Below are 19148 nucleotides of genomic sequence, written 5' to 3'. Positions count from 1 at the left end.
AAAAGTTGAAAAAGAAAAAGAAGTAGTAGAAGATGAGGAGGAAGAGGAGAGTTTTGAATTGTGCAGGATAACGAGTCTAAATGCACCTTAATTTACTCAGAAATGAACCGAAATAATTACATAATGGATTGCGATATAATTAACTCAGAAATGAACCGAAATAACATAATAATTGCGTCACAATTAACTCAGAAATGATCGAAATTTACCATAATGATTGCGACACATAAACTCAATTCGAAAATAAGCACACAAACAAGACTGAATCGTAAACAAAGACACATTTAAAATTAATTTTGGATCAGACGTCATTAATATATTTCTTCTTCTTTTTTGTTTGATATTTTTTTCTCTTTTTCTTGGTTTTATTCCTCTCAAGAGAGTAAATAAAAAAGAATTTTGAGAAAATGAAATAAGAAGGTGAAGATATGGAAAAGAAAAAGAAGAACAAGAAAAATGTGGAGAAAGAGTTTTGAATTGTGCAGGACAACGAGTCCAAATGCACCTTAATTCACTCTAAATGAACTGAAATCACATAATGGATTGCGACACAATTAACTCAAAAATGAATCAAAATTACACAATAATTGTGACAAAATTAACTCAGAAATGAACCGAAATTATATAATGATTGTGACACATAAACTCAGTTAAAAAATAAGCACACAAACAAGACTGAATCATGAACAAAAATATATCCAAAATTAATTTTGGATTAGATAACGTTATTAATATATTTTTTCTTCTTTTTTGTTTGATATTATTCCTTTTAAAAGAGGGAAACAAGAAGAACTATAAGAAAATGAAAAAAGAAGGAGAAGATGAAGATGAAGAAGAAAAATATGAAAAAGAAGAAGAAGAAGCAATAGAGATGAGGAGGAAAATGAGAAAGAGTTTTGAATTGTGCAGGACAACGAGTCCAAATGCACCTTAATTCAGAAATGAACCGAAATTATATAATAATTGCGACACAATTAACTCATAAATGAATCAAAATTACATAATAGATTGAGATACAACTAACTCAGAAATGAACTGAAATTACATGACAATTGCGACATAATTAATTCAGAAATAAACCAAAATTACATAATGATTGCGACACATAAACTCAGTTCTAAAATAAACACACAAACAAGGCTCAATCGTGAACAAAAACACATTCAAAATCAATTTTGGATCGGACAACATCATCAACATAGCAAAAATTCAACAATAACAATGACGACGATAACGATAACGATGATATGTATAAAAAGAAGACAACAATAATGATGATGATGATGATGGAGGACAAGGATGAAAAGAAAGGAGGAGAAGAACTTTCAATGAAAAAAGAAGAAGAAAGATTGAGAAAGAGGAGGAGGATGAGATAGTGGCAGTGTAGTGGTGGTGGTGTTGTGGTGGTGTTGGTGACAACGGTAATGAAAGTGAAAAATAATAAAAAAAGATAAAAAAAGGAAGAAGACGTAATATTAGGAGTGAAGAAAAAGAAGAACGCATGCGTGTATTTGAAAGAAAAAGAAAAAGGAGGAGGAGAGAAGAGAAAGCGAAAAAAAGAAACGCGTGACTCAATCACTTGAATGAATTTAAATGTTAAAATTATTTAAATAAAAAATAATTTTTTTTTGTCTCTTTAATATTATCGTGTATATTAATACAAGACTAATTGAATTTTTTCATAAATTATTTTGTTCTTTTTCACATTATGAATGCCTCAATTTACTACACGCAAAGTATAGTAGTAATTGCCAACCAAAAGCAATAATGGAAAATTAAGAATGTTTGATAGCAAAAATATATTAATAAAAAATTATTAATTTTTTAGTTTTATTTAATATATTTTATAATAAATAAATATTAAATAAAATAATTTTAAATATTTGAACGGATTTTTTTATCTCTTTGATATTATCGTAATTGAAATATGAGAATCGAAAACATTAATGAGACATTTATTGTATTTAATTAGCTTATATAGTAGTATAGTCAACTCAAGTAATTAATTATTGATAAAGGATAAAGAACCTACTGATGCCAATGGCTTGCATAGTTGCGTGGCAGAAATTCTACGATAACGGTGAGTATGTCTAAAATAAGTACAATAATGATGTGTTTATTAAATACGTTATATTTATATAAATTATTAGATTTGATTAAATAAAAATTAAAGGCTAATATAAAAGAAGAGTATTAATAGACTCTAATAAATACAGAATATTTTAGTACATAAATAAATATTTTAATAAACAATACTTTAAATAGTAACATAATCTTTTATTCTTAAATAATTAAATATAAAACATAAAAATACAAAAATATGAGTATTTTTTATTCAATAAAATTAATTATTATGCAAAATTTTTTTATAATATTAAAAAATCATATTAAAATAAAATTTTAAATTATAACATAAAAGTATAAAATAATTAAAATTTTATTTTATATTACTTGACAAATAATTAGATTGTTATATCAAAATTTATTAATGAAGTAATTTTGTTAAAAATATTATTATATATAATAAATTCTCATAAAAATATTTTAAAAATATAATTTATTTAAAATATTATATATAATACATGAAAATATTAACTTTTTATATATTTTTTTAAATTTTTTTAGAAAAATAAAATAAAAATAATATAATTTTAAATACATGCCTATCACATTATATATTTACTTATATTAATAAGACTTAAATTAATCAAACTTACATAATTAAAAATATAAAACATATAAATATAAAAAATAAATATTTTTTATTTATTAAAATTAACATTTAAAGTTTCATATATATAATATTTAAAATTATATATTTATAATAAGATCATTTTGTATTTTTATTATTTTCAAGTATTTTTTTTGTTTTAGTTAAATTTTTTATTATCTAACTCGACCAAATTTATATATATAGGTGAATTCTACTAAACATGTAAATTAGCCTCTATAATGTGATACATTTTAATTAGAGGTTTAATTTTAATTTGAGTTAATTTAACTCAATGAGAGTTAACATCTTAACTAAAGTAGGACATTTTATAATTAAATATTTTTTTAAGATAGATAATTATATAATTTTTGTAAATATTAAAAAGTAAAATTATATTCTTTTACCAAATCATTATTATTTAAATTCGTTCCACCCTACTATTGAAAAACACCTTTTTTGTTGACTGAAGTATATTTCCTCCCTTTCACTGTTCATTCATCACTCAAAGCCCGTTGAAGGCACCTTATACCTCGAAGCAAGACGGAGAGTAAAGATGCAAGTATCCTTTGAATATCTAATGCAAAGGATCTTGTGTACAATCCAATGATCCATAACCATTCCAAAGAACAGCTTTGATCTAATTGATATAGTCTAATTTAAATTCTAATAGACGGATAGATAAAATGCATATCTAATTCAAGCATCACTTTAATATATGCAATAATTATCACAACCCTAAATCATAGATTAATGCATCCTGATAATCAAGAATTTATATGTGACACAAAAGAGCAAAAGACAACTACAAAATAGCAGCACGATCAAATACACTCTCTTTAACTAATCGCAGATCCACTACAAATTAAAATCAACACAGAAGAGCAATCAGAGAGAGAAACCAAGTTGCAGAAAGTAAAGATTCATTTTTTAGTATTTTATCAAATTATACATTTATTCTTTTAAATAATTTTTTAATTACAAATAGCTTAATCATAGTTAACATAACAACCAATTAAAAAATGACATGTCATAAAAGATAATTTACATGTTAAAATATAAAAAATAGAGTAAAATTTACATACATACATACATACATACATACATACATACATACATACATACATACATACATACATACATACATACTAGTGTACAAATGTCATAATATTTCCAAAATATTTTTATTTTTTTTGTATTAATATATTTTATATTTTTGATTACGTAAACTTGATTAGTTTAGGTCTTACTAATATAAGTAAATATGTAATATGATAAGTATGTTTTTAGAGTTATATTATTTATTCTTTTTTAAAAAAATTGAAAAAATAAAAAGATTAATATTTTCATGTATTATATATAATATTTTAAATAAATAATATTTTTAAAATATTTTGATGAAAAATTATATTATATAATAATATCTTTAATAAAATTAGTTAGTTAATAAATTTTAAATACAATAATTTAATTATTTATCAAATAATATAAAATAAAATTTTTATTATTTTATATTTTTATACTACAATTTAAATTTTTATTTTAATATAATTTTTTAATATCATAAAAAGATTTGCATAATAATTAATGTTACTGAATAAAGAATATTTATATTTTTGTATTTATATATTTTATATTTAATTATTTAAAAATAAAAGATTATGTTACTATTTAAAGTATTATGTATTAAATTATTGTTATTTAAAGAATTTATTTATGTACTAAAATATTCTATATTTATTAGAGTCCATCAATAATATTCTTCTTTTATATTAGTCTTTGATTTTCATCTAATCAAATCTAATGGTCTATATAAATGTGGCGCATCCAATAAGCACATAATTGTTGACCTGTGTGCTTGTTTTAGACATACCTGATAAGGTTAGAGTGACAATGATTTAAAATAATTTAATATTTATAATTTTATATATAACATTTATAATAATTATATATTTATTATATTTAATATCATTTATTTATTTTAATGATAATTAATGAACATAAAAAAGTAATTTTTGGTCAATTTAAATTGATTTTTATTGTTTTTCAAGAAAATACACAAATAATTTTTTTCGGGTAGGTTATAATGAATATGTGATGTTTTGAAAAATGTGTTAACAAATTAAAATACGTCACACTAATTAGAGTGTTCTGTGCAGTAGCATCTGTTCAAAATAAATAAATAAACACAAATAATATTAGATACATAATTTCAAATTTATTGTTTTAGAGACACGATAAGAGCATATCTTTATTTCATCTCATCCAAACACAAACAACATTAACATTAAAAAAAAAAATTAAAGGAACATAAAACAAGGTAATAATAATAATCGTCTCTTTTAAAATGAAAATTCATATATGCAGTTATCTTCATCCGATCTTTAATCTTCTTTGACGCTAACAATTGACAAGGCTTTGTCAAGATACTTGTCCTTAATTCCAACAAACTCCTTGAAAGTCAACGCACGAAAACGAGGTTCCTCATCAGAGTTATTACTCGGAACCAAAGGAGAAACCACTTGATCCATGGTGGGCCTATAAAAATAGACCATGGAGTACCTATGCTTAACGTTGTTCACTGAAACTTTGTGAAGTGCTGATTTGAATCTTGCATTGGATAACATGTGAAGAACATCACCGGTGTTGATAACAATGGTGTCAGGTACAAGGGGCACAGTGAACCAACCTGAACCATCCTTGAAGATGTGAAGGCCACTGCTTTGGCTTTGGTGAAGGAGTGTGAAGATTGAAGTGTCTGTGTGTGGAGCTATGCCCATGGCGTTTTCAGGTTTGGGACAAATAGGGTATGAATTCAATTGAATTGCACCAGCATGATTGTTCGGGCCAACCCAATTCTTTTCTTCTTCTTCAGAAATTCCCAAGAATTTGAAGCTTAGGTGTATCAATTTCTCTATTAACACCCTTGATTCGTCTTCGAACTTCTTCATCGCATCACTACCACCAGGAATAATTTTTTCGATCAATATAGCAATTAATTTTTTAAGACGATATTTTAACGGTGGAAACTCAGGTGCAGTTACTTCATTTGATAATTAAAAGTCGTTAAATAAAAATTTAATTAAATTAGTTAAATTATTTTTCACCTATTTTAATAGATCTAGACTCATATTATTATAAAAATTTTAATATATTAATAGATTAAATTCAAACTTATTAATTAGTCTTATTAATCTGTTAGATTTGTCTAATCCTATTAAATATAAATAAATAGATCAAATATAAATAAATATGTAAATAATTTTTATTATTAACAAAATTATTAGATATTTAAATTTATTATATTTTATTATAAATAATTTTTATATTTTAAATATTTTAAAAATTTAAAATTTTTATAAATATTAAATTTAACATATTACATATAAGTAATTTTTATTAAAAATAATTTTTATAAATAATATTTTTTATTTTTTATTTTTATAAAAAAATTTATCAAACTTTTTAACCGAGATTAAATCAGTTTATTAGACTCAATAATAAATCAAATTTAATACTTAAAAAAAATTATAACAAGTTACATGCTTAAATTTAGGCTAATTAACTAGATAATAGATCTCGCTTATTTTCACCTAGAATGGTGATATGCTGAGAAAAAAAAAAAGAAGTCAGAATAATAAAGTAATAATTTAATAAAAATAGTGAATGAGTGAATTTGTTTGGATAAGATTCAATAATTGATTATTAACTAAATTGGTAGATTTTTTGTTGACTCTCTAATATATTTTAATTAATAATTAAGTAATGTTAAAAAATTAATATTTTTTAGATAATATCAATTAAATTTTTTAAAATTATTTTATTTGTGTTAAATTTTAGATTCTAAATTTTAAATTCTTAACTCTCTAAACTCTAAATTGTAAATTCTAAAATAGATCGATTAATGTTAACTAACTAAAAGTTGGTTCCTTATATATTTTTTAATAATAATAAAAAAAAGTATAAAGAATTAATTTTTTATTAATCAATATTACTCAAATCTAAAATTTATTTTATAATTTTAGATTTAGAATTAAAGATCTGAGATTTAAAATCTAAAATTTAAAATAACTAACCAAAATAATTTAAAAAAAAATGATGAGATGTTGGTGGAAAAATATTAGTTGCTAACATATATAGTGTAAGAATAATTGTAGTTACCAAAAGCGTTGATAGTCATTAGGCCAAATCTTTTTGGCATCTTGAACAGCAGAAGCAATGATGGTGAATCCTTCTTGCCACATACGTTGTTGGAAGAAAGGTGTAATCCAAAAAGTTCCATATCCTGTTGGATTATCACGGGATCTAAGAGCCTTCAACTTTTGCTCTTTTGGAAGATCAAAGAGCCTCTTTGTCTCAACTTCAAGCTCTTCAATAACACTCTTGGATATGCCATGGTTCTTCAATTGGAATGCACCCCAATTCTCACATGCATACCCTATGAGTTCCATGGCTTTTGGATCATTGAGATCAATGATGGGTAACACTAATGACCCATCTCCATTGTTTTCAACTTGATCTTCATTTGATTCAGGCCATGCATGAGATTCAGGCACGGATTGAATTGAAGAAAAGTCAAGGGGAAGTTGGATTGGGAGGGTTTTGGTTTCAACAGCACAAGATTCACTTGTCGCCATTTTCTCTAGGAAGGTTACGGAGATCTTTTGCAATATGCTTAATAGATTAGAACTTGATTGATGAGTTAATGATATATTGTAAGGGATATTTATAAGGGTATGGAACTATTATTGAAACCTACCAAATTAAATTTGAGAATTTATATTATTCTAGAACGAATTATATTTTAGCACAATAAATATTGACGTAACATATTTTAGTATTAATATGTATCTTTTTTTTTAATTTATTTTAAGAATATATTTTTTTTATAATTATATAAAAATTAGCATATTTCCTCTTACAACTTATTAATTATCAATCATTTTAATTATAAATAATTCTAATTTTAATTATACTAATTATTAATTATTCTTATTATCAATCAGTCTAATATAATTGTTATCATATATTATTAGTATTTATATGATATTTATACGCATTTATAACTTTGTTATGTATGGGTGTATTAATAACAAATATATTGATTGAATATTCTCATAATTATTTTGGTGCGACTAAAGATTATATACCGTGTTTTTTTTTTATCCTTCACGAATCTAAGTTTTAGAGTCAAAAGTATTTTGTTTAATTTTTAAATATTTTAATTTTTTGACTATTTTATAAAATATGAATGTATTCTTTATTTTTCATCGAAGTTAATTATTTTAAAAAACAAGTTGTAATTTTTTTATGATCTTTTTATTCTCTTATTTTTTTAATAATTTAAAATCTATTCTTACAAAAATTTTTCTTTCCATCTAACTCTATTACAATGTGATTGTCTTTTACCGTAATTATTTACAATATATATACCACTTATATAGTGCACAATTAAAAATTCAAATATATCTCTATTATTTGAGAAAAAAATATATCATAAAAAAATTATAATATAATTAGCCTTATTATCAGTTAAAATAAGATTAAGTTTAAACCAACTAGCCATAAATTTTTTATAGAATTTACTTCACAAAAAATACTATTTTGTATTCACTTAAAGACATAGAATTTAGTTCAAAAAATATATTATTTTGTACTTTTTTGAAGACTCTCTAATTATGATAAATTTTGTTTTATTTTAAATCAAACGAAAAAATTACTCCAAAAAAAAGAGATGATCCATACTTGATAAGTATGAGTTATACAATTTATATTTAAATTAGTTGGTTTCAGTATTTTTTTGTTTCAATATTTTTTGATGAATTTTTTAGAGGTAAAATTTTGCACTTTTAATTTACAGATATGATAGAACTTTTAACTGAAAAATTTTTATAATAAATTTAACAGTATTTTTATCGTGTGTTAGATGAACTGTGGCAAACTAAAATAATTGTAAAATATTTTTAAATTTGTCTTAATGTATTATAGAAATGGACTTTAAATTGAGATTCACATTCGGTAAAAATTTTACAAAATAATTTACTAAATATATATATAATCACATAAATAAAAAATATGTTAAATAAGTTAAATATGTTTATAATTTTTTTAGATGCATATTTCAAATTCAATGAAAAAATAAATAATTTTGAATTAATAGTTAAAAATTAATATACATTAATTTATAATTAATAATTAATAATTATAGATTAACGGTGGATAATGACAATAGATATGGTTAGAAATATCTCAAATAAGATTCATGCGTGAATATAAAAACAATTTTTAGAAAATATTAATTATTAATACAATTAACAAACTCAATTATGGAAATATATAATCAAAATGGATTATTATCAACTGTATGGATAAGATCTAATATCACAATAATTAATTTGAGTTGGTCAAATAATAATTTATTTATCTGTTTAAATAAATATTATTTAAATAAATATTAAGATTTAAATTTTAGTTTGTGCATGCAATAATTTTTAGATAGAATTTAAATTTATGATGCATTAATTTTTAGTCTATTATTATAATGTACGGATACTGACACGAACACAGAATACGATATGACATGAGACACGTTAAGACGTAAATTTTAAAATTTTATAAGACACGGAAACACGCATACATATAAAATATAAAGTATTTTTCAGATAAATCATAATGATATTTTAATATTTTATTGATACTAGAATATAAATTAATTTTTTAATTATTTTTAATGTTTTATTTTAATTATATCAAATATTTAAAATATTTTTTGTTTTAATGAATAATAATATATACTATATTTAAATTTATTTTAAAAATATATATTAAGAATAAGACTGGACACATTGACAGGTGATAGTATTTAGGTGTATCCAAGTGTGTCTAGAAAAATTTTTTTTATTTTTTATTAAGATACGCTTAGACACAGCAAACATGCATATCAGATGATTGTTGGTGAATATCTTATATATCCAAAATATATTCAATACACAGACACAATAATTCAACAAAATATCCATGCTCGCTTGATAGATTTATTATAATGAAAAATACTATAAAAAAATCAATATAATAGTTGTCAGCCACAGCGAATGATGAAAAAACAAAGGAATTATATACACACAAACAATAATATTTGATGCAAATATATTCATTGGTAATACGTATTTTGGCACGGAATTGAAAAAAAATTAACAAATTTGGTAATAATACGTAATTAAGGATTGAAAAACAAATTAAATTTAATCATGGATAATTGTAATTTGGTAAGAAATATAATTGATAATCGTTCATGCATGAATCAAAACACATTTTTCGAAACTACTTAATGATTAATAAGAAAATTAATAAACTCAATAATAATCATAATAATAATAAAATTGTTCGCTAGTATATGATATCCAATAGATATCATAAGTTCATAACTAACAATATTAAAAAATAATCAAATCATATATTGCAATAGCTATTAACTATTAATATTAGAGTAAACATTCAAATTAATCTTAATAAAATAAAAGATAAAGTATATTTTTTATCCCTAAAGATTAATAAAAGTTTTAAAAATATCCCTTAGTTTTATTTTGTTTCAATTTTGTTCCAAAAGTTTTCGATTTGCATCAAATGTACTCTCGATAGCTAAATTTTCAAAAAATTTAAGATCAATCTAACAATAATACATGAAAATTATGTTTGATTTGCTTGTGTTGAGGGGTTGTTTTTATGAAATTGTTGTTGAATCGGTCTTAAATTTTTTGAAAAATTAGCTGTTAGGGATATATTTGATGCAAATTGAAAATTTTTGGAACAAAACTGAAACAAAATAAAATTTAGGGATATTTTTAAAATTTTTGTCAAACTTCAAGAACAAAAAGTATACTTTATCCTAAAATAAATTTTAGAAGTTTTCGAAACAAAACAGACTCTTTATAGAGAGATAAATTTATTTTATAATAATTCTTTTAAGAGAATTAATTTGTGTGACAAAAGTAATTCACAATACTACTTATTAAATAATAAATTTTTTTAGAAATTAAACTGTTTCAATCTAAATTTTATTAAAGACTAGTTTAAATATTTATTTAATGAACAAAGAAATAATGCAAAGAAAACAGCGAATGCGCGATTTCTCTAACCAATTTTCGCATTATGGAGTACAGAATGGTAAATTATTTTATTTTAATTGTAAATTTAAAATTTTCAATGTATTTAGATATATCTCTTCTTGACTCTGTATTATAATCTTTGTTGAAGATTTATATCATAACTGTTAGCATTATAAATTCATCGTTCATATCTTGTTTAGTCTTACAATTAAATTTAACGACAATAATGTAAAAGTATTTTACACAATTTACATAATCAGATATATTTGATGATAAAAAAATATTAATAAAAATTATCAAAATTTATTATTTTTAATTTTATTTAATATATTATATAATAAATAAATATTAAATAAAATAAATTTAAATGATTTATATTAATTTTTTTTATTTTCCTAATATTACTCCTATATAACAGGAGCTTGCTTATTTGCGGGTCAATATTTTACTCCTTTAGAATAATACAACATCTTATTTTAAGAAAAAAAAATGTAATGAAGAGATAACAATATAGCATACATTTAGACTACATTTAAAAAAGAGATTGAGATTGAGAGATTAAAATTGGTTGATAGAAATTAAGAGACTGAAATTGAATTAAATTTCTGTATTATATTTGGTATAAAATATATTGAACTGAATTATGACTCAATATTATATTTAATTTAAAATAAATATGGAGATTAAAAAATAGATTTAGAATTTAAAAAATTAAATTAAAATATTTTTTTAAAATATTATTAAAATTTTAGTCTTTATCCTTAAAATTTTAGTCTTCTGTATCTTTACGTTTTAGAAGTATTGAAAGAACTAAATTTTTAAATATAAAAATTAAAATTTTAATTTTAATCTCTAACTACTAAACATAATATTGAGTTTCAATTTCTTAATTTTCGTATCACTTTTTCTAACGAAACGCTTAGTGATGAAAGATATCGTTAAATTAATAATAAATGAAGAAAGAGCAATATAGCAGACATTTAATGATGAAAGATATCGTTAAATTAATAATAAATGAAGAAAGATATCATTAAACTTCCAGAACCTCTATTTTTCAATTTTCCAAAGTTTTGGGAACGGATTTTTTATTTTTGTAAATTAAATAAATATAAAATTATCAAAATAAATAATTTTAAAAATATTTATTAAAATAAATATTTTTTTATCTTATTTACACGATAAACGAGATAATTTTGTATATATGTCTTGTTTATAGTGTAAACAAGATCAGAGAAAAGTATGCAATACGTATATATCTCGTTTACATTGTAAACGAGATATATGTATTTTAAAAAAATTAAAAATAATAAAAATATCAATAATTCAAAATTTTAGTAGACAATTAATACATAAAATAATAGGTAGGAAAAATTAAAATGGATAAGTTTGATCAATTAGCACTCAAAAAGGTTGATAAGATAGAGATAACCGTTTCAATTCTCTTTTCACTATTCCATCAATTTTTTTGAGTACTAATTGATCAAACATATTTATTTTAATCTCTTCTACTAATCTTTTTATGTACTAATTACATGCTAAACGTTTGGATTATTGATATTATTAATATTTTTTATTATTTTCAATTTTTTTAAAAAATACATGTATCTTGTTTACAGTGTAAACGAGATATACACGTGTTGCATACTTCTTTTATCTCGTTTACATTGTAAACGAGATACATGCAAAATTATATCGTTTACGGTGTAAACGAAATAAGAAAGGAGTATTTATTTTGGTAAATATTTTTAAAATTATTTATTTTGATAATTATTACCTTTATTTAATTTATAAAAATAAAAAATCTCTATTCCATCGTAAAAGAATTTCATTATGAATAATATTACGCATTTAAATTTTTTATAAACTGAGATTCAATTTGGATAAACAATTTAATTAAGCTTTTTTTGAAAAATAACTTAAATAATAAATGCTTATATTAAAAATAGCTTATAAATAAGTTATTTTGTGTTTAGTTTTTTAGTTCTAAAAGGAATGTGATAAAAAGCTATTTTATTATGAGAAAAGTAATTTTTTTAACTTCTCTATAAGCACTTAAATAGCTTCTTAGAAAGTTATAATTTAATTTTGGAAATTGCACCAAACATTAATTCTACTACTTTTTATAGGTCAAAAGCTAAAAAAAAATAATTTTTAAAACTTTTCTAACAGACACTAAGTTCAACTAAATTACACAACAAAACTTAAAATAATGCTACTCATAACTGAATTTTGTTATATGATTTTTGATGTGTCAAATATTTTGTTTCAACCATGTTCATTCTAGAAACCAATTTCAAGTAATTTTTTTCCTTGGTTTACAAGAGAGGCTAAAGGCCTGAAACAAAACTAAATAATCAAAGAAACCATCCAAGGAATAACAATTCCCATGGCATCATTCATCAATAACTGAGAGACTCCTACAGGAATTCATTCCGGTACTTTGTCTTTATACATTCTTCAAGCTCTAATTTGCTAATCAATTGGTACAACTCTTTGCTTCTCTGTAAGTATGAAATATACGAATCTCTCAATTTTTGTTCAGAAACTCTTTGATCTGATAATAGAGCATAATTCCTTTCTTGCAATTCATTTTCGAGGTTGAGAGGCTATCTGCCTATCTATAATAGCTCGAGAATTGCTTTCCACCCAGATTTCCTGAATCCCAGGGTCCAGGCCATTTCCAAACCAATATAAAAGCCCCATAGTTCAGTGATGAAGGCCGAGTAAGATCTGAGATTTTTTGTATATCCGATAATCCATTTATCTTCATTGTTGCGAATTAAGCCACCACAACCCGCATTATCAGGTTCTCTATTAGCCGCCCCATCTTAGTTTATTTTAACTCAATTCTCAAGATGAGGCTGCTACTTGACTTGAATCTCTTTTCTGAGGATTGGCAAAGGAGACTCCCCTTTCTTCTTAAAGGCTTGTTGTATATTGTAAGCCAAATCTAACATATGGATATGAGGATTCCATGACTTTCTAAAATTGTTCTGAAATATTTTTAAAATTTTTCATTTCTAGAGTTTCCAGCACGCTACTGGAAAAACAAAGTTCCAATCAACCCTGACAGAACAACTCCAATTATCAGCACAACTGTTTTTCACCCAGTCCATGAGGTTCTAGCCAAAGAATTATACTATCCTTTAAGAGTTAATTAGCTTTTTTCCAGACCTCTTTAGCCTTTTCATAGTCCCGTAAGATATATAAGACGTTTTCTATACCGTTGCAACTATTATAACACAGAGAAAAAGTTCCATACTATTTATGCTTTTTATCGTTTGTCAAGAGCCTGATGTGAGTTACTAGCCAGAGAAAGGTCTTGTTTTTTATAGGGCATTTAACTTTTCAGGTTAGCTTCCACACCTTTCTGCTCCAAGGGGAGAGCGCTGAGAGTATAATAAGTGAATTTTTTCGAGAATTTACCATCCTGAGAATGCTTCTAAGCCAAAGCATCAGGGAGATCATTAAACTTCAGGGTGGGAGTAGTTGCTAGTTTGTCTAGCACTTGTTGCGGGAGAATCTCCTTCAACTCCCCTCATCTCCACTATCCTTCTTCTATAACATAACATTGCACATTGGCACTGATATCCTGAATCAATCTATTGGATTGGGCTAAATCCAACAGTGAGCCCTCTAGACTTAACCATTGGTTCGTCCAAAATTTGGTGCTTTTTTCGTTCTCTACTCTGTACATCTTACTGTTGTCCACAAACTGCCATAAGTAGGATAAGGTTCTCCATAGACCAAAGCTCCCAGTTTTAACTTTCCTAAGATTGTTTGGGGGTTCATTGCCATATTTATTCCATAATACCTTTGCCCATAGCGTGTTAGGCTTTGTTATCATCTCCCAGCAAATTTTTGTCAGAAAAGCTTTATTCATATCCTCCAAATTTTTTAACCCCAGCTTTCAACATCTTTGGGGAGACAAAGGGTCCTCCAGTTGATTAAATGTGTTTTCTTGAATGTCTCATTTGTACCTCAAATAAATTTTCGTTATGCCAGTTTCACATTGTTACACACAAATTTAGGCACTTTGCTGTGTTGCATGGCATGGTTTGCCATGTGAGAAATGACAGATTGGGCTAGGACAATTCTCTATGCTATAGAGAGGCTCTTTTGTTTTCACCCCTTCAATTTTTTTTTTTACTTTCTCCATGATATATTTGTATCTCTTGATCTTCCACCTTCCTTCCAACAAAAAAGGTCCCAGATAACGGCTCAACTCCTTGGTTTCTTTAAAATCAGTGACTACCATTATATCTCTCCTATACCTATTTGGAGTTTCACGAGAGAAGTAAATTTGTGTCTTCTTAGCATTGACAATCTGTCCCGAGGTCTTGTAAAAATCCTACAGATACTTTCTTATCACTTGCATCTGACTTTGGGTTGCCTCTGCAAATAGTATCAAGTCGTTCGCAAACATCAAATAAAAAATTTTGATCCCATTTCTATTGAACATAAACGGCTTCCACTCTTCCTCATCAACCAAATCTTCAATCATATGTGAAATTATATTCAAGCAAATAACAAATAGATAAAGGGATAGTGGGTCTCCCTGCCTAATACCGCACGAGGGATAGAATCTATTCGTCACTTTTCCATTCCAAAGAACCCTGAAGCTAGGAGTTCTTACACAATGCATGATGAGCCTGACCAACTCTTGAGGGATTGGGAAATCAATGAGGCACCGCTCTATGAAGTTGCAATTGAGATGGTCATATGCTTTCTCAAGGTCTATCTTAATGGCCATGAAGCCTCTTTTATTCTGGGACCTCTTTACCATATGAACAATTTCTTGCACAATAATAATGTTGTCGTGAATCCTCCTACCAGGTATAAAGCTAAACTGATTGGGAGAGATTCTATCGTTTAGGATTGGCTTTATCCTGTTCGCAACAATCTTCATAATTACCTTATAAGTAACATTACACAAGGCAATAGGGAGAAATTGGGATATAAATTTTGAATTATCAAGTTTTGGAATAAGGATAATTAAAGTATTATTGACTGCATTAACTTGATCTGGACATCCCCACACCTCTTTTACAAACCTGATTAAACTCTCACCCACAAATTTCCAATTCATCTTATAGAAGTAAGCTGGAAATCCATCATCTCCTAGGGCTCTAAGTGAGCCCATTGAGAAAATAGCTCTCTCTACTTTGTTGCTGGTCACATGAGCTTCCAGTCTTAAGATATTTTCATGTTGTACCTCCGGATAGAAGTTGCTAGCATTTCTCACACAACACCTATTCACTTCTGTTTCTCTAAACAGGTTGATAAAATAATTACAGACTTGAAACTTCAGTACATCTACATCCTTGATCTGCTCCCATCTTCTCCTTTAAGTTTCATAATTCTGTTGCGCCTTCTTCTGATAATCGTCTTAGTATGGTAGCAGCGGGTATTCTGATCCCCTTGAACTATCCAATTTTCTCTAGACTTTTAAAGCCAAAATATTTGCTCTTTGTCTAGAATTTTTTCAAGTTCCTCACTTGGTTCCTTCTCTAGATTGTCTAGGTAGTCACCCCAACCATATCTTGGAGATTGTTGTATTTCTTTCAACCTATTTAAAAGTGTTCTCTTATGCTTGAAAAAGTGCCCGAAGGTGTTCTTGTTCCACTCCTTTATTTTTTTTTTCAAAAGAGTTTGTAGAGAGATTTAAAAGAAGATTTGCTAACTAATTCTACGATAGAAAATAATTAAAATCACATGTTGCATTCACAAAAACTCAAACTTAAACATCCTGGATTTGGGTTTTGGTTGGTTGCCTTGTATTTGATCATAATAGGGTAGTGGTCAGGTTTATTACGGGAAAGGATTTTCACCACAACATCATGAAAGAGAAGTCATCAACTCTGATTATAAACTGTCCTATCGAGCCTTTTAAAGATGCGATCTTCGTTCTGCCATCTCGGCCCCCTTCAGGTGAATCTAGTTCCAACAAAACCCAAATCTATAAAGTTGCATTCTTCCATTCAGTCTCTAAATCTGCGAATTTGAGTCAAATCAAGGATTGCCCCTCCTTTCTTCTCACCGGCTTCCGCAATGTTGTTGAAGTCCCCACATACCACCTACGGGAGAGTAATATTTCTGGCCACATTTCAAATAAACTACCAGCTCTCTCTTCTTTTCCTCTCCTGTGGATGTGCATATATTATTTTGAGGCTCCATTTCAAAAATGGATCTCTCTATTTTTTTAACACTTGAGAGAATAAAGTGTGATCTCTCACCTTTAATTCTATAAGTGGGACCAAAATTAAATAAGAGAGAGAACAATAAAGGGTGAGATCCTACACTGAATACCATCTAGTTTTTTTTTTTTTACTGGAAAGGATCCACTCCCCACCATTTCTCAATTCCATTATAAACTAGGACGTGAAGAGCTTGGCTGTGCCTAGTAATATCTTGAATTCTCATATTCGTGTTGTTCTAAAGGAGCCAAATCCCTCCCGAAAATCCATTAGCATCTATAGTAATATTGAAAGAGAATCCTGTATTTTTGATAGAGTTCAGAGCTACTTGTCCCCTGTAACAAGTTTCTTGAATTACTACTATGTCAGGCTTATATTGACTATACTATTCCTTTAGAGCCTTAGTGACTTTTGGGCTCACAGCCCCACTCGAATTTCAGGATAGAATTATCATCTTAACCAAAAAGAGTAATAGAATTTCTATCAAAAAAATCCAGGAACTCAGCTCTTAGGGTACTGAAATCAATGTGGGCTTCCTCATGAACCTGGGCCATGTAGGCCTCATCATTTTCCTAGGCTATGACCGCCTCCATTCCTTATGCCATAATTTCATCCAAATCTGACCCTAAGAAGTTGGGCCCCCTGGATTAAGTGGTTCAGGGTCCATTGCTATGTCCAATTGATCCATTGATATTTCTTCCAACAAGGTTTCTTTTGGGTTATTATCTACCATAATTTTCATTGGACTGGAAATTGGGCTAGCTGTATGAAGGACTGTCTTATCTGAATTGGGCTTATTGATTGTCTTGTTATTGGCGAAAAGATATTCAAAGAGTGTTCTTTTATGAGTAAAAGTGTTCCTTTTGGGAGTATGAGTTATGACGTTATTGGCCATCTGAGTGGAGTATGGGTTTTGTCCTAGTTCATTTGCTCTTGCTTTTTTCATTTGGATGCTTGTAAGGAAAGCTTTTAGGCTCTTTTCTGGCTCTTTTTTAGGCTCCTATATTTGTCTATCGCTGGCGTGATGATTCCGACTAATAAGCTCATCATTATCATGATTTGCCAGTACATCGTACTGAGATTCAACCCCCACTATCTCTCTTTCAACCTTGTCCCCCTTATTCTTCCTTCCACTATTGTCCTTGGTAGCCATTTGTCTCCTTGTCCTTTTCTGTTTCTGGACAATCATCCATTTCCTAAACGCCTGACTATCTGACATGATGCTTTTATCCTTGTCTTTTCCACTTCCTTCCTTCAGAATACGTTCCGCCGATGTTTGCATCCCTCCCCACTAGCACCTGTTGACGGCGGGTGATTCCTATGCGCTGTGCCATCCTCTTTTTGGTGCACTTCTTGCCTCTTCTTTGTCCAGCTTTCGTTTACATGGCCGAATCTTTCACATGCAAAAGATATCATGTGGAGCCCCTCATACTCAATGTAATAGCTGCATTCATTTACTAAGTATATGGCGTTCAAGGATTTGTTCAAATCAAGCTCTACACATAACCTCGCAAACTTGTCCCTAGACTAATTCGCTATATGCCTATATTCATATCTACTTTAAGCATCTTTCCTACCTGATCCCCTACAATCCAAGGAATTTCTTATCGTAGTATTTAATGGGGATGTCAGGTAGTCGTATCAAGGCTACAATCTTGTTAATATCCGTCCCAAAGGGGTTGAAATCTGGAGTCCGGTATCTAGTCATCAGATAGTGATCTAATAGCAACCACGAACCTCCCTCCATGATGTGCGAGTAATCCTCTGCATTGTAGAGTTTGACAACAAAATAATCGTTTCCTACATCAATTAGGTCCATGCAGCTTGTCTTAGCCCACATGGTATCCAGCCTTCTCCTTAGCACTGCATATGAGACACTTTTTCCCAGGAATTTGACTATGAGTGCATGTTTTCAGGACTGCTCCAGCCTTCTTAGCTCTATTGACATTAATGCTTATCATTCCATTTTCCAGTCTCTTAGTAAGATTGCTGGATGGCTTTTTCTTCACGTCTTTCTCTCCTACGAGCTTCCCTTTGAACTTGGCTCATTTCAAGCACCTCCATAAGATCCTATGGGTTCTCCGTATCTGAGTCTTCTTCTGAGGAGTCATCCCCATCGCTTGATTCCTCTGAATC

At 27.1% G+C, this 19148-nt stretch overlaps 1 protein-coding gene across 1 annotated transcript; it reads right to left on the bottom strand.

Annotated features, from left to right (window-relative positions):
• Positions 1-4854: 4854 nt before the first annotated feature.
• On the bottom strand, positions 4855-7392 carry LOC112755663 (gibberellin 3-beta-dioxygenase 2). The gene is made up of 2 exons (XM_025803899.3): positions 6872-7392; positions 4855-5668 (listed from the first exon to the last, which is right to left on the bottom strand). Exons 1-2 carry the CDS (start codon positions 7345-7347, stop codon positions 5095-5097), a joined length of 1050 nt encoding a protein of 349 aa, XP_025659684.1. The 5' UTR covers positions 7348-7392; the 3' UTR covers positions 4855-5094.
• Between the last annotated feature and the right edge of the window lie 11756 nt (positions 7393-19148).

Source organism: Arachis hypogaea, chromosome 6 (genome assembly GCF_003086295.3).
Source record: "Arachis hypogaea cultivar Tifrunner chromosome 6, arahy.Tifrunner.gnm2.J5K5, whole genome shotgun sequence".
Classification (NCBI taxonomy): domain Eukaryota; kingdom Viridiplantae; phylum Streptophyta; class Magnoliopsida; order Fabales; family Fabaceae; genus Arachis; species Arachis hypogaea.
The sequence above is the reverse complement of the archived record's forward strand: the minus strand, read 5'-3'. Positions and strand labels throughout refer to the sequence as shown.

Coding starts and splice junctions, on each gene's coding strand:
- LOC112755663 (XM_025803899.3), bottom strand. CDS start 7,347: ATGGCGACAAGTGAATCTTGTGCTGTTGAAACCAAAACCCTCCCAATC. Junction 5,669..6,871: donor AATGACTATCAACGCTTTTG/GTAACTACAATT, acceptor TCCTGGTGGTAG/TGATGCGATGAAGAAGTTCG.